The 15863-nt window shown below is 32.4% G+C and overlaps 3 protein-coding genes across 3 annotated transcripts; 1 reads left to right on the forward strand and 2 right to left on the reverse strand.

Annotated features, from left to right (window-relative positions):
• The first annotated feature begins 1220 nt into the window (after positions 1-1220).
• LOC109815450 (protein-L-isoaspartate O-methyltransferase 1) lies at positions 1221-4313 on the forward strand. Its single transcript, XM_020380174.3, has 4 exons — positions 1221-1415; positions 2227-2497; positions 3130-3294; positions 3792-4313. The coding sequence occupies exons 1-4, from the start codon at positions 1236-1238 to the stop codon at positions 4040-4042; spliced, it is 867 nt and encodes a 288-aa protein (XP_020235763.1). The 5' UTR covers positions 1221-1235; the 3' UTR covers positions 4043-4313.
• A 1584-nt stretch (positions 4314-5897) lies between these two features.
• Positions 5898-8099, reverse strand: LOC109815461 (28 kDa ribonucleoprotein, chloroplastic). Its single transcript, XM_083076614.1, has 4 exons — positions 7590-8099; positions 7392-7493; positions 6408-6689; positions 5898-6204 (listed from the first exon to the last, which is right to left on the reverse strand). Exons 1-4 carry the CDS (start codon positions 8007-8009, stop codon positions 6139-6141), a joined length of 870 nt encoding a protein of 289 aa, XP_082932740.1. The 5' UTR covers positions 8010-8099; the 3' UTR covers positions 5898-6138.
• Positions 8100-8906: 807 nt separating this feature from the next.
• On the reverse strand, positions 8907-13410 carry LOC109815470 (putative galactinol--sucrose galactosyltransferase 2). Its single transcript, XM_020380201.3, has 13 exons — positions 12968-13410; positions 12504-12775; positions 12267-12357; positions 11868-12008; positions 11655-11762; positions 11452-11571; positions 10947-11357; positions 10707-10848; positions 10275-10342; positions 10018-10152; positions 9706-9917; positions 9503-9591; positions 8907-9405 (listed from the first exon to the last, which is right to left on the reverse strand). Exons 1-13 carry the CDS (start codon positions 13144-13146, stop codon positions 9124-9126), a joined length of 2250 nt encoding a protein of 749 aa, XP_020235790.2. The 5' UTR covers positions 13147-13410; the 3' UTR covers positions 8907-9123.
• Between the last annotated feature and the right edge of the window lie 2453 nt (positions 13411-15863).

The following is a 15863-nucleotide window of genomic DNA, read 5'->3' on the forward strand; positions in this document are numbered from 1 at the left end:
GAGCTAATTCAATCATTTAACTTTGAATTCTTATAAAATATCCGCTAAAACAATGAGTTGAAAATTTCACCCGCATGTCTTAAAGTTGGACGCTCTCATTTAGTCAATGTCAAAGTATTCTAATTAATTATTAGACAGCTTGAAAGAGTTAAATTAAATAAATTTAATGCAACTAAATTATCATATTATTTAGATAGAAGCGATTATAGGATGAGAGCTATCAAAATAATTATTTTATTATTTAATTTTGATTTTTTTTTTACCTTAATCCCACTATTATCTATAATAATATATAAAGAAACATTTATTTTAATAATCACTTTATCTTCATATGATAGATTATTATACATTTTTTATTATTAAAAAAATAATATTTTTTTTTTATCAAATTTAAGACTTCAATTTAAGAACTCAAGATTTGAGGACAAATCACAACACTTATTGTAATTTTTTTTTTATTTTTAACAAAGACATGAAGTGTCTCAACTTTATTAGTTAAAATAATTGCACATTTTTTAATAATAAAAAAGTATAATGAATTATAAAATATGGAGATCAAAGGTGATTTATTAAAAAAGTATGTGAGTTTAACAAGTGTTGTGATTTGTCCTCAAACCTCAAATTCTTGAATTCAAGTCTTAGATTTGATAAAAATATTATTTTTTATTTTTTATTTAATAATAAAAGAATATAATGATCTATCAAATATGAAGAGTAAAATAATTATTAAAAAGATATCTCTTTTATATATTAATAATATAAAAATATAAATAATTACTTATTTTAATATTTTTATTATTTAACTATCTTTATTACTTGATAATCTTAATTTTTTAAAGCAAAATATAGTGTATCATCTTCATTAATATATATAAATAAAATATTCCTTTCAATAATCACCTTCAATTTTCACATTTGATAGATTATTATATCTTTTTATTATTAAAAAATTAATAATTTTTTTTAGTAACTATATTTTTTTAACAACTATTTACTATACTATTTTTATTACTTAATTGTTTTTATTATTTAATTTTAAATTCAATTTTATTATTAATTTTTTAAATAAAATATAAAGAGAATATAAAAGAGGTGATAGTATAGTATTAATGCACCGATTGACTGGTGAGGTGAATATCCGAAGCCCACGCATAGGGCGGGCCTGAAGATTGGGTTGACACGTGTGGGTAATATATGAGGAGAGCGTGTGAAAAGAAAGAGCGAGAAAAGGAAAAATGAGCGTGCAGTTCCACTACTACCCTTTACCTGCATTGCCCTATGCATCAAAACCCACTCACTCGCTCCCTCTCACCCTCTCCAACCACTCGCCTCCTCGCTCTTCCATCATCCCCAATCTCTTCTTCTTCCAAAACCCTAATTTCCTCACGGGGAACACTCTCTTCATTAGGATGCAGGTAATCCAACCATGCAACCTCTTTCTTTTCGCAATTTCAACTTTCTCTCTTTTTTCCCCCCCAACTCACCCGATATTCATTCAATTCATCGACGATTGCGTTAAATTCGTCTTATTTTTTAGGGTTTTTGTTATTAATTTAGGATATGTTTGAAAAAACCGCTTGTGAGAAGAAAATAGGATGTCAAAAGGAAATAAGCTTCTCTGTAACTTGAAAACAAGTTTTTGAGTAGTCTAACACGAGAGAGTTTACTAATTAGCTTAGTAGCTTAAAAATAAGTTTTTGAATAGCCTAACATGAGATAGTTTACTAATTAGCTTATTAGCTTAGAGCGTCTTTAGATAAACTTCTCCATTAAAAATAACTTTTGAACAGCCCAACATGAGAGAGTTTACTAATTAGCTTAGAACGTGCTTAGATAAACTTCTGCATTAGGGATAAAATGAGAAGAAAAAAGGAAACTAATTTTGCAAAAGGTAAATTTCGTTTTTACACAAGTTAAAAAATATATTTTGAAGAAGCTAATATCAAAGACCTTCTTCTCCAAATTAGCTTATGCATAAGTTAAATTTAATTTTTTGAAAATTTTATTTTATTTTTCTTTCTTATTTTCTTTTGCTTAAAGTACTTGTGAAAAAGTTTTTCCAAACAGACTCTTGGGCAAATTAGCTTATCTGGAAGTTTGTTTCATTTTTTTTTTCTTATTTTCTTTTCCTAGCCTTTATCTTCTCTTAGTGTTTCTTAACCATGTCCTATGTAATTATTTGCATCCATAATAAGTTTTCTAAAATAAAAAAAAAAAAAATTGCAGCGATTTTGCTCTGCGAGTGGCGTGAGTAAGAACAAAGCAATGGTGGAGAGGTTGCAACGCTTTGGAGTAATCACATCAAGTAAGGTGGCTGAAGTAATGGAGACGGTTGATAGAGCCTTGTTTGTACCTGATGGGGCTGCACCTTATGATGACAGTCCCATGGCCATAGGATACAATGCCACTATATCTGCACCGCATATGCATGCCATGTGTCTTCAGTTGCTGGAGGAGAATTTAAAGCCTGGGATGCATGCTCTGGATGTTGGCTCTGGTATTTCATCCATGAAGCTATTATAATTAAATTATATTATTATTGTTTTCTAATTTTTAGGCCAACACATTCAAGTGAAGTGGGGGTTTCTTGCACGTTAGTTAATGGAGTTTTTCTTGGCATTCCATTACTATTTGTGTGTATTTGATTTGTTGTTGATGAGGTGTACGTAAACTTCCCAGGTAAAATGGGTATTGATACTGTCCTGTGTTAATGAGACTGATTATTAAGATAGATTAGAATATGTTATACAAGTTGTTGGCAAGACGTAACGATAAGGGTGAATTGAAATGACTGGATATTGTTGCTTGAGCAATGGATGGATTGCATAAAATGTGGATGAAGAGTAGTTTCTTAGTTCTAGGACACCCTCCTTCCTTGGAGGAGTTATATAAGCGTAGCAAGATTGTGATGTAGAACTGTGATGGTGTTCGTTGAATAACAATTAGGATTAGATTCCTCCAATTGATTTGTATAATCCCGATTCATGGTGGATATTTTAAAGGTTCTAAGATCAGTAAGATGTACTGCTAAATGGACCAACTGGCGTTCTGTTTCACCACAGTTTTTTGGCCTTTTCACATTATTATCTATTCAGTGTTCACAATTTCCACATTTGGGCCTATGTGCAGGAACAGGGTACCTGACTGCGTGCTTTGCCTTGATGGTTGGACCCCAAGGCCGGGCTGTTGGTGTAGAGCATATTCCTGAATTGGTTTCTGTTTCAATAGAGAATATTCAGAAAAGTGCTGCAGCTACACTATTGAAGGATGGTTCCCTTTCTGTTCATGCTGGTGGTATGGCTTTTTAAATTTCTGTGGAATTGAATTTGAAAGATTGAAGCTTTTCATTTTTGCACAATAATTGAATGTAGTCCTTGTTTCACGAAGGGGGATAAAGACAATGAAAAACGTTGAATATTTTTAGGAGCATGTTAGAATATAAGTTTAGAAGAATTTTTAAAAGCTTTTCTACTTAGAAAAAGTTATTGATTTCTAATAAATATACTCTCAAAAACTTTTCTAAGTTTGTATCCAAACAAACTCTAATTTTGTCAGAATGGTGAAAACATAACCTAATTGTCAAGGATTTGAATTTTATCAAAATGGATGGAGTTGATTCAAAAGTATTGTTCTTGCTATGGTTATCTGAAATATGTGTGATATTGTATGCATAACAATTGACTCGAATGGATCTTCTGTAGCTGCATGATTATATTAATTTTTCTTGACCCCTTAAATAAGGGCCTAGTTGGAATTTGGGATTAGCGGATGGATAATTGTTGTGTTGACAGATGGAAGGCAAGGTTGGCCAGAGTTTGCACCTTATGATGCCATTCACGTTGGAGCAGCCGCACCGGAAATTCCTCAACCACTTATTGACCAGTTGAAGCCTGGAGGTAGAATGGTGATTCCTGTTGGAAACGTATTTCAAGATTTAAAGGTGGTGGATAAGAATTCTGATGGTTCCGTCAGTGTCCGCACTGAGACGTCCGTTCGTTATGTGCCCCTCACTAGTCGAGAATCTCAACTTCGAGGTTACTAAAATGAAAGCCAAAATCCCGAATTTTGGAAGCTAATGCTTTAGATTTTAGTGATGTTTGGATCTTCGATGTACATGTGCCGTTATAATTTGTATAGTTAAAGTTTCCTGAATTTTGCAAGGTTAAAGCTTTATAGTTAGAGATATCAAATCAGTCTTTGGAACATGAATGTACCCATATGCTGGTAGAATTTGTATAGTATGAGGTTTACATTCTGCTCAGTGGAGGAATTCATGTCCGTTAATAATAAATTTGATATCAAATATTTGAGGATGCCTTTTGCGTTTACGTTATAATTTTTTGAAAGAAATTACCAGGGTTTTAAAATCCAAAATATTTTTTAGTCTAAATCACATATTTTCTGCTAAAGGTAATTTTGTCGAAGTAGAGGTATTTTGTTCAAGGATCACAAGTAACAGTTTTTATAAGGGGAAATTGCAATGATTTCTCGTGAAGTCTGTCTAAGTGGTACAAATCACCCGTTTAGTTTTTGAAAAACAAATATCTATCTTAAGGTTAATTTTATTTAACTTCATAAATTATAAATAAAATTAAAAAATTATTCTGATAAAAAAATAATAAATTTTTAATGTGCACAATTTTTCTCTTTTATTCATCAACAAATTCTCACTTCTCGTTATTATTTATTCTTTTTAGCGTCTCTATTTAAATATTTTTTTTTTTGTCTTTGTTGTTTTTAATTATTTATGCAATGAAAAATATATTTTGCAAATGTTACATAATTGTTCTTTTTGTGATTTTGATATTTGACATATACATATTGTTGAGATTACTAAGTCACATCTAAAGTTATTAAATTTTTTAACATAATTATGAGCGATCAATATCAATGATAGAATTTTTAGATGATAATAATTGATTGTATCTTTGTGTAGTCTATCAATCAATATCATTTCTTTTATATTTGTACTATCATAATAAAAATGTAGCAAAGAGCAGAAATAGGCACTAATGATCTGTGCACTTTTTCAAACAGAGAAAAAATTCAAATAATAAATGAAAATGAGTTCTAACATACAAATGAACTAACATTATTAAAAAGAGTGGTATGTAAAAATTAAATTATACAGTAAGAGAGGTGATTGTCAATTAATAAAATAAAAGAGAGATCAATTTCAATTTGACAAATATCAAAGGAGAGGTTATAATAATGTTTTCTTTTTTAAATATATAAAATTTAAACTTGAAATCACTCGTTAAAGTTGAGACAATTTCTTAACAGTCAATTCACATGTCAGTTTTTTTTCCCCCAAATATTTATATTACATTCACTTTTCCTCTTATTATAAAATATGTTAGATGAATGAATCAATAAATTTCTTTACATTGCTTCTTTTCTTTCTCTAGCTGGCATCAGGAAAGGAGACTGAGCGGAAAGGCGCCACGGAAGTTCAAGTTACAGAAATGGTAGTCACAAACATGTCTTTCAATGATATTTTTGTTTTGTTACTACTTTTAGTGTTATTAACAACTAATTTTAAATATTTCATTAATTTCAATATTTTATGAGGCATAATAAAGTTTTACATATCTATACTATAGATTTTAAAATTGTCTTATAATATTTTAATTATTTCATGTAAAGTAATAAAATTAATGATAGATATTTAACATATTATGTTGAGAATCACCATTTACCAGATAATTTTTTTTCAAAAATATTCATTTATGATCAATAGATCATCAGCCATTTTCACCCAAAAATAAAATATCAATTGCTGAACCAGGTGATTAAGGAAATAATACAGTATTTATTTGAATTTTAAGTGCAGTCGAACAAAGCAGTTCTACAATAGTCGCAACAGAACCCCCCTCCCCGTTTTTTCATTTCATAAATAACAATAGCCCAAAAGAAAAGGGCAACGAAGAAAATTTCACTTAAAATCTCAGGAGTCGGAATTACATTACTTTTCATGTGGACATTAAATTAATAACAGCAAAATACGTAAATCTAATCTGAAATTGGCGCCCCAAGAAAGGAATTTCCTTTAATAAAAAATTGACACTATATCCTCAGCTATTAAAAAAATGCAAGAGAACTCCAGCAGCTGACATGGGGGACTACTTGAGGTATCGCTCAAAATGAGCTACGCCTGGGCCTGTCCTCAGCAACACTCACCCTAATTGCCCTTCCGTCCAAACTCTGAAATAGCAAAACCACCGTATCAGAAAATCACCCCAAAATAAACTTTAAAGCTACTCAATTTCAAAAGCTATACTTTTCAAGCTCAAACCATTTTCCGTATGAACATGAGCCCATAACATTAACAATCCTGCTCCCTTCCAGCATATTTAATTATCAATGCATGTAATAGTTGGCGATTTAACAGAGAACTTAAGTAATACCTGACCATCAAGAGCAGCAATGGCATCATTCATTTCTGTCTCATCAGACATCGTGACAAAGCCAAAGCCACGTGATCGACCACTTTCCCTGTCATAGACTACCCGAGCATTCACGATCTTACCATGTTCACTGAAAATTTGCTCCAACCTGGTATTATCAACATCCCATGGCAAATTACCAACATAGACTTTTAAGGCTGGCTCAAAGCTACGAGGAGGGCGTTCAGGGCGAGCTCCTCTGGGAGAAGCCTTATTAACAGTCAACAGTCTTCCATCATAATCCTGTCATACAAAATATGAATAAGATCCAAAAGAACAATATACACACGCTCTTGTGAATGACATGCAAGACACAACATTTGACTTCATATTAAAGGAAGAAAATGGTTCAAGCTCAAAACTCCTTCCATAGTACCAAGAAATTTAACAAGAGCAAACTTATAAAGGTTCTGTTGGATTCCATTCAGTGAAATTTCAACTCAGCCTTACAAGAAAAAATATTACAGATAGAGTTGTAGGGGAAGAAACTCCCAATTATGAGATGTAACTATATACTTTATAAGGTATTTAAAAATGTCATAGACACAAACCACCACATCTTTATAGTACGAGTTACGCATCCAGAGCTCATCACAATATTCATCCTTCTTAATGAGATATATTGAACCAAGACACACAAAAGAAGTCCTGCAGGTCCAGAGATGCAGAAGAGAGAAAGGAAAAACATTTCAAAATGACCGTATCATACAGACATTAGATAAGTATCGATGTTAATTACTCCTTGGACATTCATCCCCCTAGCTTATATCTTACATTGTGTTAATTTTATTTATTTATTACTATTTTACTTCATTAGAAAATACACATGGAATGCTAGAATAATCGGTGTGCATAGGTTCAAAACCTGAACTTTTCAGCTCCATTTTCAATCCGAAGCTAACTCTTAACATGAGAACACAAAACAAGTGATATAGAAAAACTTACATAGCGATTGAACTTCTCCACAGCGTTCTCAGCCTCTTCCACAGTACTCATGGTGACAAACCCAAATCCACGACTCTGGTCAGTCTCCCTGTTATAAATAACCTAAAACCACAACGAAAGAACCACCAGACGTTGATTTCAAACCCTAACCTAACGCAAAAACATCAACAGCAATCGAAATTAAAGAGGCTCTCTCACCTCGGCGATTTCAACGGTGCCGGCTTGTTCGAAAAGCATGGCCAATTTCTCGCTATCGACGTCGTAAGGCAAGTTCCCGACGAAGATTTTAGCCTCCTCCGGGGGTTCGACGAAGCTCTCTTCTTGGGCGACTTGGCCGTTGGGCTCCCAATCGTCGAGGCCCGCTTCGGATTCGCTGAGGCCCTGTTGCTGGTCCTCTTGTTGGGCCCAATCGGAGGTTTGGGCGACGAGCGTGAGGAGGGGGGAACGGTGGGTCCGGGAAGCGAGGGAGAGGGAGAGGGAGGGTGTGGAGTGGAGGCATGAGAATTGGAGAGTGAGGGGTTTGGAGAGAGGGGAGAAGAGAGAGGGTTTGGTTTTGGGGTGGAAGAGTGCGGAGGGAGAAGAGAGGAGACAGGATTCGGCCATGGCAGTGATAGACATGAGTGAAGGGTTCAAGAATGAAGATGAAGAGCGTCTGTCTCTCTAGTCTCTATGTATGGATAAGAAATGGAGAAGGGGTTTTTCTGCCAAAAATATCGTAACACCAGATGTTAATATTACATACGTGGGCTTTTATTTGCTAATTGGACCTTTTCATATGGGCTCAACAAGGACCTCTCCTCTAAAATTATAATGTTCTCCTTGTAATCACGATTTTTTCATTCAACAAATTTAAACACAAAACTTTACTTAAAAGGTTCTACCTCAATTTTACAATAATTTATATATCATATTTTCTGTCTATTTCTCATTACTCTATCATTTATTACATTTCACTCCATTCTTTCTCTCTCTTAATTATATAATTTATAGTGCAAGTATCATTTTTCAATTTAAAATACAATTTTTCATTATAATTCATTATTATAAAAAATCTGTTAAATTATTGTAAATAAATATCATATTATCAATAACAAAGTTTAATAGCTTTCTTTGTGATACAGCTTTACATATGTCCCAATACAATAATGAGCAACCTATTTTACCAACATAATTAAAATTTAATGATCCTTCTTTATGTTGACAATTTCATGACCTTAATAGTTAAAACTTGTATGTTAAAGCATCTTCAACAGGAAAATTTACTAAAACTTCTTAATTCTTTGTTATATAGGTCCAACCATGACATTCGCTACTTTCTCACAGATAAACTTATACATTAAAGCGTCTTCAACACTGAAACTTACTAAAACTTCTTTAATTCTTTTTTATATAGGTCCAACCATGACATTCACTTCTTTCTCACAAAAAGACACAGATTAATCTCTAGAAATTCCGAGATCCATTTAATGCTTAACAACCATGATTATATGCACGTATATAAGTATAACACCATAATAATGTCGCACGCTGATGAATACATAGATTATACAATCCCTACAAAAATATATATACACTACAATACATCAAAATTAAAGAAGTCATTTTTTTTTTGTTACAACACCAAAAAAAAAATCTGTATAAGCTTACTTCAGTCTTAGCCGGTTAAGCAAAGAGGGGAAAATACAGATGAAGAAGAATCAGAATACATTTATTCTGACTTAACAGAGCCACCTCAGTATACAAACTCTATGTCCCTTGAATTGCCTTCACCACCAAGTTTAATGGTCAATAATCCATCTTCAGGGTTGTAGGAGAACTCCTCCTCCTTCATGTTCACTAGACAACGTTTCGGTCTAACGTTGGAGTAGGCTCCAAAACTGCCACACCCTCTACCTTTGATCTTTATTATGCACTGTGCAACATCCATGGTGCAGTCAAGGGCTTCTACTGCTCCTCCCGAATTGTACATGTCAAGCAACCCTATTGGTGCAAATTGCACTTCATGACCAAACACCTGTTTAGACACATTAACATTTTTGCATGTTAAAGACTTGGTATGGGAGGCTTTTAACAAAACGTATTGCAATGTTAGCATATACTGAGTTACTGACCCTGATTGGAGATACTGTATATATTTCACATTGGAGAGTCTCTAGGGACACTTCTAGTTTTCCTCTGGTCGACACCTTGGAAAGCAAGCCTGCAGTATTGTACAGTGGTTAGTTTCGGTGCTTCTAGAGAAATGGTGTTTTAGATTCTAAAAGCAAAGCATGTAAAATGTGATGCACTAATAGTAATGTAGTAGAATTTTCACCTGCATTGAAGGCATATACTATGCAATCTCCATTCCAATTATCACCAGCAACCTCTTCAAGAAATTCAACATCAAGGGGTCTCACTTTCCCTGAAATGGTTATGCGCAAGGGTGTGGCTTCTAATGATTTCAGTGGCCAGCTTCCTGCTCCTTGGCAATTGAAGATGCCTATAACCCCAGTCAGGACATTCAAATTCCAAATTTTCAGCAGACTGCAAAATAGTCAACATAATATGGCTGTTCAGTAAAGAATGAAAAGTATTCAGAAAATTCTGTCCATTCTTAGAGACAGATAGTAGCATTTTAACTCACCTTTTACCATCCATTACAGGGTCTTCAAATAAACAATCTCGAGTAGGACGGCCGGCATATCTTGCTCTCAAGACGGATCCATCAGGTAGTACTAGCTTCTTGAGGATTTTGAAATCATGATTTCCAGGCTTGTCACTGTAGTGTTTCAAATTTGATAAGTACATTTTTGTTCCAACTTTTATATGATTAAGAAAGTGTTTTTCAAAGAGAAACCAAAGAGACCAAGAATTCTAGTTCTATCTGCTCTGGTGCCTTACCTAACATATACAGCACAGCCACTTATTGCTCTTGCTGCAGCATGGAACTCAGCTGTCTCGTGTTTGCTCTGAAATAGAATCATACCAAGCAACTCACTAACATGTTCATATGTGAAACATACAAGACTAGAAAAATTGTTTGCCCGAACTGAACTGAACTATTTTATTAATTCAATGAACTGTTTTCTTAAATTTGATGTGAACTTTATTGTGAACTGAATTGAACTACTTGAACTACACAGAATTATATTTTTGCAATAATACCCTTTATAAAAATAATTCAGTTTAGTTATCAAATAGTTTAGTTCAGTTTTTTATAAAAATAGTCCCGTTCAATCTTTTATAAAAATAATTCAGTTTTTATGGTTCATAATCATTTTAGTTTAGTTTGGTTTTTCTTGAACACCCCTAGTAATGAGACAGGAATATTACATGGAACATGTCCCAGTCCGGCACAAATATCTCTCCCAGAAGAAGACTGTTAAAGGCAACAGAGGCAATGTGCAAGGTTTGAAATGTTGGTTCTCTTGGCATGAAATCCTCAGATGCTCTAGCCACTGCACTCTTCTTAGAACTGAAAATTAAGAATGTAAAAGAAACAACTAGTTAGAAAAGGGATCCATACTACATTTTAGATTGTACTTACATCCAATTATTAGACAGAACGCAAACCTGTAAATTGAATCAGAGTTGTGAGACATGCAGCAAATGAGGTTGTTGTCCTTAAAGTTCCTTGTTACAGATTGCTCTAGTGCTTCATGATAACGTTTGGTTAATGAAACACGTCCACCATACCCAGAACCCAACGTTTCTATCAAATTTTGGACATCTACTTTGACTCCATCCACGCCACAGCTGGCAAGGTAACTGTGATAGTCATTGTAAAAGTCATACAGATTTTGTGGTTCGATGATTCCCACTCCATATTTTTCCAAGCTGTCCATGGCTATATCTCTAAGGTTCCCTGTGATACCAGATGACTGAATTGGATATGCAAGCTTTGGATTATATTTCTTCATTGCATCTGATGATGGGAGTACACCTCCCCAATAACCAGCTAAAGCATGCCACATGTAAACGTATCTGCATAGTGCAGAATTATTCTCATTGTCAGTTCTTAAGTTTCAATGGAATCATCAATCATGGTATGGTATCTTTATGGGATCAGATAGCTTACTTTACATTCATATTCTGTTTGATAGAGTCAACAAAATCGTGGAGATTGTTACAAGAATTGTCGGAGCCTGCGTTGTTGAACTTTTTGTTTTCTTTAATGTCTACCAGTCTGGTTGCAAACCTAACAGTTCAAGAAAGATGTGAGCCTGATGACTAAGAAATGGAGGAAAAAATATTTGGCCTCAATTGAAAACAGAGACTTACTGGGTTCCTTCAATCATTGGTTCACCCTCTTTCTGAAAAGTATTGATCGTCTCTTGCCATCCATCATCAATGATGATAAACTTTGGCGAACAACCCCCGTTTGAGAGACTGATTAATAAAAGCAAAATTGTCATTGTCATTGACATCTATAAAATTTGGGAGCTATTTAACACGTAGGTGAAGTTAGTTTACAATGTAGTATGTATCTAGTACCTTTGAAGGCCCTCTCTTATTCCTTGTGGAGTTACTTCGGTGTAAAAAGCATCCCAAGTGCACCATCCAAACCAATCAAGATGTGCAGGAATACTCTTGTTTTCAAGATGACAGAAAGTTCCTTTGTGTTTCTCCAATATCCTATGTCATTGTAAATTAAAAATGTAATGTGTCCCGAGTTCTAACAAGCAAGCAGTTAGAGATTAAGTATTTGTTTAGATAAACTTTTCCATAAACATTTAAAAAAAAAAAAAAAAAAAGTAAAAGTAAAATAAACTACTTTATAAAGGAAAATAAGTTAATGTAGCAAAACCTATTTCATTATTTCTGTCATAAGTTAAAAGTGTTTATGGAGAAGTTCATCCGGAGAAACCTTAAGATCCAGAACAAGAAACATACTTGATAGAATCCCTGATTAACTCAAATGGATTGTTCCCTGAATTTACAAATACTGCTTCAAGTGATTGGGAAGTTTGAACGTGGGCATCTCCTGAATCATTCAAAAATCTATAGTCATACTCACATAACTATCAAATAATTGAGCTGAGGATGATAATAATGAGTAATCTTCTTTTTTTTTTTTTTTTCATTTCTTTCTTCTACGCATGAAGCTAAACAAAAAGTGAACTAACTAACCACTTTCAATGCAGAACTGAAGCTCATTTGATTGAGTTCCTTGCAAAGTTGCGCGGAACTGTCCATCCAAAACAGGCAAGAAGAGAATGTAGCAAGTGTTCTCCGTAGTTGGCTCTTCGGAGTCAGAAGAAAACTCATCCTCAAGCGCAGACTCTTCTCTTGCTTCCAGGAGCAGCAATTGAGTTTCCATCAGAACATCACTTGCAGATCTCCCTACACGTGGTATCATCCACCAGATTTTCTCTCTGAACAAACATAGCAACTTATATCCCCTGCATTTTGTTTTCCAAAATAACCTTCTGTTAACAATTCTCATTGAAGTTCTCTTTTGAATATAAAGTGTACTTTTGAGTAAAAAATTTATAAAATTGTGTGCAAAGAGACTCTTAATTAATATACAATCAGAATCAATATTCTGCATTAACAAAAATAAATATTCACACGATTCTAAACGTTTTACTCACTGGAGAATGCCCAGATTGAAAACGTGACGGGAACTTGAAATGGTCGAAGTTGCACCCAGAAAAGCGGAAGCTGTTCCAAGAGGAGAAAGCACAATGTTTCCGGGGACGTGGGTCAGAACCACCTTGCCCCTGGCCGTAAGGCACCCGTCCTTGAGCGCCGGCGCCGCCGTGATCGTCATATTGGCAGCAGAAGGTTAAAGTGGAGTTGAAGAAATGACAGAAGTTATGTGAAATGGAACAGTAATGAAACAGGATAAGGATGAAAGTTGAATTGAATGAGGTTGGAGTTAGCGAGGTTTGGTAACAACTAACAAGTATTTATAGTTGCACTGTGGTGTTTAATTAATAGCGAGGACACGGAATTTTATCCATTCCAGACATGTTCTGTTTACGCGGATAGGAACACAAATTTTACTGTACTACGTTGGAATTTTGACTCAAAGTTTTGTTGGATTTGGCAAGTGGTGGAGCAGCACCTCAGTTTTCTTTCATGGAAACAGAGATGTTAATGATTTGGTAATTTTGATTGGTTTGAAATTACCACAAGATGCAACCGCCACTTCCTTCACAACTCAGCCTTTACCAACGCCGACGCGGTGCCTCGTCAAGGACGAGTCAGCTTAATTTCTAAAATATTAAATATTTTTAGCCTTTATAAATACGATTAGAAACTGCTACCTTGGAATGTTGAATTTTAGGAGAATCTTATAATTTAATTCAACAAAATTATCTTCCTGGCATACATACGTAATTTTCATCAACAGAATGAAATCTATCATTCATCATTCATCATATACAAATTTCATAAGTTTCTTCTCATCATACCTTAAAAGAAAAGAAATTAATAGACATATTAGCTGGTTAAACAAGATACTTCTTATTTAGATATTCGTCTAACATGGTAGGTAGGCTTGTCCTCGTTAACTTTTATTGCTTTATTGATATCATGAGTCTAATTTTTATTAGACTTTAATTTGACATGTATTTTTTTCAATGATAAAAAAATGTAGATTGGATTTAATTTTAGCTTTTGATCTAAATGTCCATTTGTTTTGATAATTTTTTTTCTTTTAATTGAAAATATTTTTTTAATTTTTATATTTTATTCTTTGCTTGATTTTAATTCTTATATTTTCATAAATTTTTATTTTTGGTTTCTAAAATTAGGAATGATAAAAGGGATCATCTCAACCCATTTAAACCCAACCTACCATTAGTCCATCAAAACCAGCTAGCTCACCAAACAAAAATGGGCTTATCTTACTTAGGAATGAGTTACACCAACAGGCTAAACAACCAAAAAAAAAGAGAGAAAATGAGAAGAAGAAAAAGTTTGTGTGTATATTTTAGGTACTTCTAACATATTCTTCTATCAATATTTAAAGAATTCACATAAATTAATATATCTAAATAATAAAATTAATTTTATATTATAACAAATTTAGTTTAATTTGTTGCACTATAAATCTTAATTTTCTTGTGTATTAAAATGGATATGTAATTATAATATTTTTTTCAACTAATTTGTTGCATAACAAATCTCAGTTTGTATATGATAAAATAAATCAAATGTACAACAAATCACAATAACACATGTTACTTAGTTAAACTTTACATTAAAAATAATAAATAAAAGTTTGGCAGGTTGGTTGACCAATCCATGTCAACCACTATTTGGCCCGTAGGATTGACAGGTTAGGCAAAGCGAACTAAAAGGATTAGCGAGTAATGATGTCTAACCTAATCTATTTATTTTTTGCAAGTCGACTAACAAGTTGCGACCCAACTTACCATCTCCATCTAAAATAAATGGATGACAAAGACTAAAAAAATGACATGCACCAAAACTAAAATAAAGTACTTAAAAAAAAAAAGACCAAAAGAGAAAACTTATATATATTTAAACTTTCATTTTTATATTATGAACGCCTACAATAATTTAATATCTTTTTAATTTATAAGAATTATAATGACGATAATAAATTTTGAACTTAAAACTATATAACATCTTGTTGATTTTATTAGTAAACTCTTTCAAGAAAACTTTTTTGAGAAAATTTTTTAAACTTGTGTAAACTCTTATAAGCTTTTGAGTCAATAAGCGAGTTAGGAAATTTAAAATCAAATGTAATTTTTATTTCTATTGAATTCATAGTGTTGGTGTTTTACTATGAAATACTTTGAAATTAACTTCTTTTTGAAATAATTTCACTTTAGGAACTATGTTTTTTTATAAAATTATATATAATTCGATCATTTACGTAGTTTAATCCTATTCAATACTAATGTACTATAATATTTTATTATTATAATTTAATATTTTTGTCTTTTTATAGAGTTGAATTATTGAATTATTGTTGTATTCAATATATTATATTATACATATATGTGATTAATAGGTTTTTTAATGTTATTTTTATGATTAATAAATTCTTATGACTTTATGAGTTGAGCCTACAAGTCAAGTCCACAAAAGTTTCATGAGTTTACCTAGAATTTTGAGTTTAACCATCTAGAAAGAGTGTGAAATATTTGAAAAGAAAATTTATGAAAAGAAATATATATATATATATATATATATATATATATATATATATATATAAAGAATAAAAGCTAAATAAAAAATACAAAAGAAAAAGAGTATTTTAGAAGTTAAGTGAGAAAATGATTAACAGAATATTTATACCAAAAGGGTATATTGCCTTTATTAATAACATAATTATTTTTTCATTCATATCAAATTACTCTAGTTAATTTTCCATTAATCATTTTATTTTAAAATTAATTTTTAATATTTTAAATATGAATATGCAAATATTAAAATATTTTTATATTACAATAAATAAAATATTTATTTGTTATTAAATTATAAATATAATATACCTTATGCTTTTAA

This window comes from Cajanus cajan, chromosome 6 (assembly GCF_000230855.2).
Source record: "Cajanus cajan strain Asha chromosome 6, NIPB_CcT2T_4, whole genome shotgun sequence".
Lineage (NCBI taxonomy): Eukaryota > Viridiplantae > Streptophyta > Magnoliopsida > Fabales > Fabaceae > Cajanus > Cajanus cajan.